The sequence below is a fragment of the Azolla caroliniana genome, unplaced genomic scaffold, assembly GCF_043228905.1.
Source record: "Azolla caroliniana isolate FFs.n. ecotype wild unplaced genomic scaffold, voAzoCaro1.0.p SCAF_1, whole genome shotgun sequence".
In the NCBI taxonomy this organism is placed as follows: Eukaryota; Viridiplantae; Streptophyta; class Polypodiopsida; order Salviniales; family Salviniaceae; genus Azolla; species Azolla caroliniana.
Window position 1 is genome coordinate 17,071,674 of NW_028230436.1, and position 7,348 is coordinate 17,079,021.

At 34.6% G+C, this 7,348-nt stretch overlaps 1 protein-coding gene across 1 annotated transcript; it reads left to right on the plus strand.

The window, feature by feature from the left end:
• Nucleotides 1-1,974: 1,974 nt before the first annotated feature.
• LOC147869109 (wax ester synthase/diacylglycerol acyltransferase 11-like) lies at nucleotides 1,975-7,125 on the plus strand. Its single transcript, XM_087326546.1, has 7 exons — nucleotides 1,975-2,319; nucleotides 3,466-4,038; nucleotides 4,703-4,769; nucleotides 5,460-5,599; nucleotides 5,677-5,886; nucleotides 6,319-6,456; nucleotides 6,808-7,125. The coding sequence occupies exons 1-7, from the start codon at nucleotides 1,990-1,992 to the stop codon at nucleotides 6,952-6,954; spliced, it is 1,605 nt and encodes a 534-aa protein (XP_087182672.1). The 5' UTR covers nucleotides 1,975-1,989; the 3' UTR covers nucleotides 6,955-7,125.
• Nucleotides 7,126-7,348: the final 223 nt, after the last annotated feature.

The window sequence follows — 7,348 nt, forward strand, 5'->3', positions numbered from 1 at the left end:
ATGAATTCGATGATAGACACAGTGTTAACCCCAATATGAAACTATTGCGTTGATAAATCACATATAAGAAACTTTAGGCATTCTCAAAAAAGTTCACTAGTAGTTTGATATGGTTAACATAAGAAAATTCCCAAAATTGAATGTGCAAACATGAAGTAGCAATAAGTATTGTGCTTCACAACATTGTGATTATAAAAATGTTTCGTAATTTTAATTTAAGAATAACTTTGAAAAACTGCAATTGGGAACGTGTCCTTAGAACAAGAGCGAGGAGATGACAAGATGGGTCGATGATAGACACAGTGTTAACCCCAATATGAAACTATTGCGTTGATAAATCACATATAAGAAACTTTAGGCATTCTCAAAAAAGTTCACTAGTAGTTTGATATGGTTAAAATTAAAATTCCAAAAATTGAATGTGCAAACATGAAGTAGCAATAAGTATTGTGCTTCACAACATTGTGATTATAAAAATGTTTCGTAATTTTAATTTAAGAATAACTTTGAAAAACTGCAATTGGGAACGTGTCCTTAGAACAAGAGCGAGGAGATGACAAGATGGGTTGTAAAAGTATGTAAATGCTTAGGTACGATGCAACATGTACTGAAGTTTGATTGTAAGCATTGACAATAATGCATGAATTCAACAAAACACAGTTTTCCATGCATATTAGATTGATCACATTTTCATAAGAAAATTCAACTCCACAAAACACTTGTAGGTATTCTAGTCATTGTCATGAAGGAAAAGCATAAGATTTGTGTCATTTAGGATAAGAATAACACTTCATAAATTCTAATGAAATGGGTTCCAAACTATGTTAGTTGGAAAGGTACCAAAAAAGTGGCTTTATACACTAAATTCACATCAAAACATTTTAACTTGATGTAGAAAGAGGCGTGGGGGTCCTAACTAAAAAGGTTTCAAAGCATGTGTTTCGCTAAAACATTGGTATCATGTTTGAATGTGGGTATAGTAAGGGTGTACAAATCTAGTCTAAATATGTACGATGTTTACAAGAAGGCAATCTCACTCTCACTCCTATTCTCAACCTTTTATGTGGGTGATTTTCTTTTCCAGAAAATTCAATAGAGATATATAGACATCCTATCAAGTTTTAGGTTTGGAATGTCTTCAAAGGAAAATTGACAATTTACAAAGGTGGACGAATTTTGATTCTTATTCATTAAAAAAGTACATTGAATTATTAAAATTGATACGTATGAAGGGATACGTATTAAAATTTAGACATAAAATCTCTCCTAAAGGTTCGCAGTATGGTTGAGTAGTTGCTTGCACCCAAGTGTGGAGTGATTTCAATTTTCGAACAAAAATTGACGGGGTGCAAAAAGGTGGGAGACCAAGAAAATATATATTAATTTCTCATAAGAATTCTCCAAAAGTAGGTAAGCCTCATGGTATTCAAGGCTAATATATAATTAATATCAAATATGATTGCACACATTAGAAGTTCTTTTTGGAGTTTCGATTCTACGACGTGGACCATTGGAAAAGAAAGAATCATGCATTAATGGTCGTCTTCTTATTTTCAAAAGCAAAGAAATGATGGACAAGTGGCAAATTTCCAAATTACGACCGGAAATGATTAGGAACCATGAATACAATACAATGAATGAATAGCAGATGATGGCAACAAGATAAGAAGATACACGGGAACATTGACCTATGTATGTATGTATACATATATATATATATATATGTGTGTGTGTGTTCAGTCTCATGTCATCAATTCCTAACTAAGTTACAAAAGGGAAAGGCAAAGAAAGAAAGAAAGAAAGAAAGAGGATTATTATTATCCATAATCTTTCCTTCCCGCATACAATGTAACATATCTATGTATATAGATAGATAGATCTATACATACATACATACATACATACATATTCCTGACCCCTCCTTCATTCATTATTATTATTATTATTATTTTGGGGTTTGGTTTGTGAGGCAAGGAGGAGGGTGTCGCCATGGCATCTGATTCTGCCCATCATGTGAGACTGAGACCCATCCGAACGACACCCACTAAGAAGCCGCCGCCGCCGCCTTTTTGTGCAGAAGAATTAGGTCGTGGGCTCCATTCCCAATCAGAAGAAGATTCAGAGAATGTTTCCGCTGTTCATGATGCGGATGATGCTGATTATGAACCACTTACCCCTGCTAGTAGAGTCTTTTGTAGCCCTTCTCTCAACATGACCATTCTCGTTACCTTTGGATTGAAGACCTCTTGTAATATCGATGCTCTAAAAGAAGGCCTGAAGAGTACTCTGCTCAGACACAAGCGTTTCTGTAGTGTTGTGGTAAGTGAGCTTTCCTTCTCTTCATTGTTTTTATCATTCAGCATCCTCTATTTACATGCGAAAGAAAAAAGAAGAAGAGAAGGTAGAAACGTTATTGTATTAGTTAGGCTATGGTTTTCCATAGGAAATAACCTCCGAGATACCCCCGCATTTTGCTTTATTTCCTCTAATGCTCCTGAGTTTTTCTTCATTTCCCTATCAAATGCCATTTTTCAATGGCCTCTCTCTCTCTCTCTCTCGTGTAAACTGTATATGCTATTTGAGCCTGTGTTGTCTGGTCCATTCATCCCCGTTCTCCCTTTTTGGGGGGTTGATCATGAGCATTTGAATAAGAACTTTTTTAGAATTTCTCCCTTCTCAAGTTTTTTTTTTTTCCATTTTTGATAAGAAGTTTTTTGTTATGTCGAAGTCTAAATTGTTTTTGAAGTATGAGCGTGATAATGAGACACAGTCCTTAGAAAAATAAGCTTCCCTTTATATGATGAAAATTCTATGGCTGGAATTTTTGATAAGAAGTTTTTTGTTATGTCAAAGTCTAAATTGTTTTTGAAGTATGAGCGTGATAATGAGACACAGTCCTTAGAAAAATAAGCTTCCCTTTATATGATGAAAATTCTATGGCTGGAATTTTTGATAAGAAGTTTTTTGTTATGTCGAAGTCTAAATTGTTTTTGAAGTATGAGCGTGATAATGAGACACAGTCCTTAGAAAAATAAGCTTCCCTTTATATGATGAAAATTCTATGGCTGGAATTTTTGATAAGAAGTTTTTTGTTATGTCGAAGTCTAAATTGTTTTTGAAGTATGAGCGTGATAATGAGACACAGTCCTTAGAAAAATAAGCTTCCCTTTATATGATGAAAATTCCCTTTACCTTCATTCTATGTGAAAGAGTAAGACATAATTTAGAATTTATTTTTCTTTGATAATGAGGTTTGTATTGGACAATCTGCTTCATTCTCTAGGAAGAAGCATCATTAAGAACATAATTTAGATAAATAAGCTTGGTGCTTTTTATGTCATGTGGAAGATCTCTTCACTCCAAGACAAAGCATAAGCATCATCAAGGTATGGTTTAGGAAGTAACATTTGTGATGAATCATGATGAATTTTGAATCTTATCTTGTTTGTGATTTTCAATTTACAGAGGAAAGGAAACGGAGATGAATTTTATTGGGCACGTACGAATGTCAATGTAGATGATCATGTCATTGTTGTCACACCAAAAGGTGCTGATGTGAGTTCAGCGACCTTTGTGGAAGACTATGTAACTGATCTCATGCAGGGCCCCCCTCTTGATATGGCCAAACCACTTTTTGAATTTCACATTGTGAAAGCAAAGCTCGGGGATGCAATGGAAAACATGATTATGCGAGTGCATCATTCGATGGGCGATGGGATGTCTCTTATGTCGCTTGTGCTAGCATGTACAAGAAGAGTCGATAAACCTGACACCATGCCAACCCTTCCAACCTATAAACAAAAGAACAGAATTAAAGAAGGGTTTTGGAAAAGGCACTTTCTGCTCCTATGGAGCGTCCTTCTCATGCTGTGGTTTACCCTACAGGACATATTTATCTTTACAGCTACATGTTTCTGGTTGAAGGACAGCCAGATCTCTCTCAAGGGTTATTCTCGGCTTGAGAACTTACCCAAAAAACTTGTGCACACGACAATTTCGTTGGATGATATTCGCAGTGTCAAACAAGCAGTAAATGCTGTAAGTTCCTTATCAAGAATCATTGTGTGTACACTTTTATATCCATATCTATATTTTGTATATTCTTGGTTAGATTATAGGGGAATTGACCAAAATACTCTGAATGTTTCACAAAAATCTTAAATACCCCTAGCAGTTCAGAAATTCGCAAAGTACCTCTGCTTCAAAATGCCAGCAGCGTTTTTGGATTTTTTTGAACAATGGAGGGTAGTCTGGTAAATTAATGCTTGCTCCCAAAATCTTCACCCTGTAGAGAATTGGTATTATTAATATGTCAAACAACCACAGTTTTGTTAGGGTCTCTTAGAACCTTCATGTGCACATTATCTCTCAAGGGCATCAAGTGTTACACATCTACGAGCATGTAAAGCACATGCAAAGTTCCGCACGGAGAATCAGGGCCCTGTGCATGGTACTTCCATAGAGATAAAAAGATTCTTAAGGTCAAAGAGACTGAATAAGTTCCATCTGATGAAACCGAGCAGAGACCAAAAACTCTTGCATTGAGTCACTACATTCCAGAGTGGTATCTAGTGACTGAGAGGGATACCAAAATCTTTTGGTCAACCCCTACATTCTACAATGTCATCATTAAACTAATGTAATAATGAAATTTGAATTCTTATGCATACATTTATAAAAACATGTTTTTTCTGATTGACAGACTGTAAATGACGTCCTATATGGAGCATTTGTGGCTGGATTTTCACGTTACTTATGGGAGCATCATGGTATGGTGAAGTGCAATCACTTGTCTCACTCATCTTAATAAGCTTCGATTTAAAACTCAGAATTAAGTGTGGTATCATCTTAATCACTTTTAATCAGGTTTAATGTACAACATTCTGTTAAGAAGTGTACTGACTGAACATGGCTTTATTTTCTGATTTTAGTAGGATAAATACATATATCTTGATTAGACTTTCTAACTTAGTTTAAAATTAAGCTTTACAGAGAAAAATAGGAAAAAGTATGACAAAGGAACCTTTATCTATCAGATCTTTGCCTAGTTAGCCTTGTCGCTACCAGTTACATTCTTAGCATTTTTGTCCTCCAACATTGATGTTAGTATGGAATATGATGTTTTCTAATGCTTACTTTTATAGGTCTTCTTGCATTTTTAGCCCTTTCAATCTCTCTTGAATTAGAAGAAGGAATGAAAGATATTTTAACATATCTTAAAGACGATAATAGCCTATGATACTTGACAAGTATTACGACTGTTTATGCTATAACTAATAAAAGAAAATATCAAAAGTAAAACGTGTTTCTACTTTTGCTTTCTGAAACCAAATGGCTTGAAGCGTAATGATGAACAACCAACAATTAATACCCTACAGATGAGAAATCTGAAAATTTGTAGAATCTAGAAGAAAATAATATGTTAAAGCGCTCTGTATCATGCATCTATTTTCTTTCAGTTGATGATACAATAGATCTGAGTAAGAATTTGAACTCGAAGCATATGGAAAAGCATCCCAAAAGGAAGGCATCGCCTTTTTTCAATAGGCGGATCCGAGCAAGTGCAATTGTAAATACGAGGCCAGCACCAGGGCTACATGTGAGTTGCATTAAAAGTTTGTGTTTGTGATTTGTGAATCCAAGGACACCGATTTGATGGTTGTCAGGTATTGTCAGGAAATAGAAAACATGATGAGGAGTGGATCTAAGATGAGATGGGGGAATGAAATTGGTTATACCATTTTGCCAATCCAATTATCTGGATTTGAAGATCCCTTACAGTGTGTACATGAAGTGAAAAAGTTGTTTGACAAGAAAAAACTCTCATTAGGACCATTATTTAGCTATAGAAGTGGCTCATTGATAATGAAGCTCGCTGGAGTAGAGGTAATCCTTTCTCGTGCTATTTGTTTTCCCTCTCTTTACACATTGGGTTCTTTCTTTTATTATTTATGCATATTTTACAGACTATGGCTTCATCTCCATACATAAAGCCCATTATGGGTGTACATACTGTAGAAAGTCCATACTACCAGCAAGAAAGTAATGGAAAAGAAACTTAAAACATTGTAGATAAGCTTAATGGTAGTGATATTTAATATGTAAGGGTTTATGAACAAAATGAGTGTCTGTGATAGCGTTTTGGGATAAGGGAAAAAACTTTCCTGGAGTCATTATTGGCTAATTTTCAAGACTTCAAATACATCTTAGCTGCATTGTTTTTACTGTTGATATTATCTTCGAAAATATTTGTTAAAAGATATATAAAGTGGCTGCTCAATCATCTACACATAGAGATGGGTTTTTCTGTTTGGTCAGATTGCAACTAAGCTCACATACAAATGCGTGGAGAACACCACATTGTCATTCTCGAATATGATTGGGCCACTTGAAGAAATCCAATTCCTCGGCCTTCCAATCACTCACATCATTCCGACAGTCACTGGTCAGCCTCAAGTAAGTATCGCATTGTAGAGTACTGTATGTATATTGAATGGAGTGGCATGGTATTGCATTGTATACTATTGTATTGTATGGTGTTGTATATGCTCTCGTAGGATGGATGTTTGTTTACATTCAAGTATTGTCTCGCTGACTCTGGTAGCATGGATGTTTTTATAAATTAAAGTGTTGTATGTATTCGTCGATAGTAATTTTTAAGCATGTATATACGTAATTCTTGTAGTTTGTATTGTATCATTTCAGTTTGCATATTGGTAGTATTGTTTTGTATATAATTCTAAGTAGGATAATAATATTCATGGATAAATCCTTACCTAAATATAAATATTTGGTTTCTATGTACAGGCACTATGTGTGCACATCCAAAGCTACATGGATGACATAAAAATTGTTTTGTCTGCAGCAAAAGAAATTATTCCTGATCCAGACAAAATCTTGAAATACATGACTGATGCCCTTGAAGAGATGAAAAACATGATTAATATGCAATAGTGGATGGTGTAATTCATAGAGAGTTAACGTTGTATATTACTGTACATTATTGCTTAAAAACCTATTTTACATTTTTTTTTCACAAAAGAGAAGGCATAAAAATAACCTCTACATTTATTTATTCAGAATGAATTGATCTTTGTAACTAAATGTGGTAACTCATGTTGAAACTGAAGTTCACGTTTGGAATTCAAAATTAATAAAGCATGTATTTTGATATACCATTGTATTTTCAAATGTTCTAGAATGTTTGTAAACGATGGCAATACTTAATGATGTATTCCTTACTACTTTCCAAACTAAATTCAGTTGAAAACACTACCAATCCTCCACCTTCCAAAGATAGTGTGTTACATGGCAAACATCCTATCTTCAAAAACGCGAATGTGGAAAC

Coding starts and splice junctions, on each gene's coding strand:
- LOC147869109 (XM_087326546.1), top strand. CDS start 1,990: ATGGCATCTGATTCTGCCCATCATGTGAGACTGAGACCCATCCGAACG. Junction 4,770..5,459: donor TTACTTATGGGAGCATCATG/GTATGGTGAAGT, acceptor ATTTTCTTTCAG/TTGATGATACAATAGATCTG. Junction 6,457..6,807: donor CAGTCACTGGTCAGCCTCAA/GTAAGTATCGCA, acceptor TTCTATGTACAG/GCACTATGTGTGCACATCCA.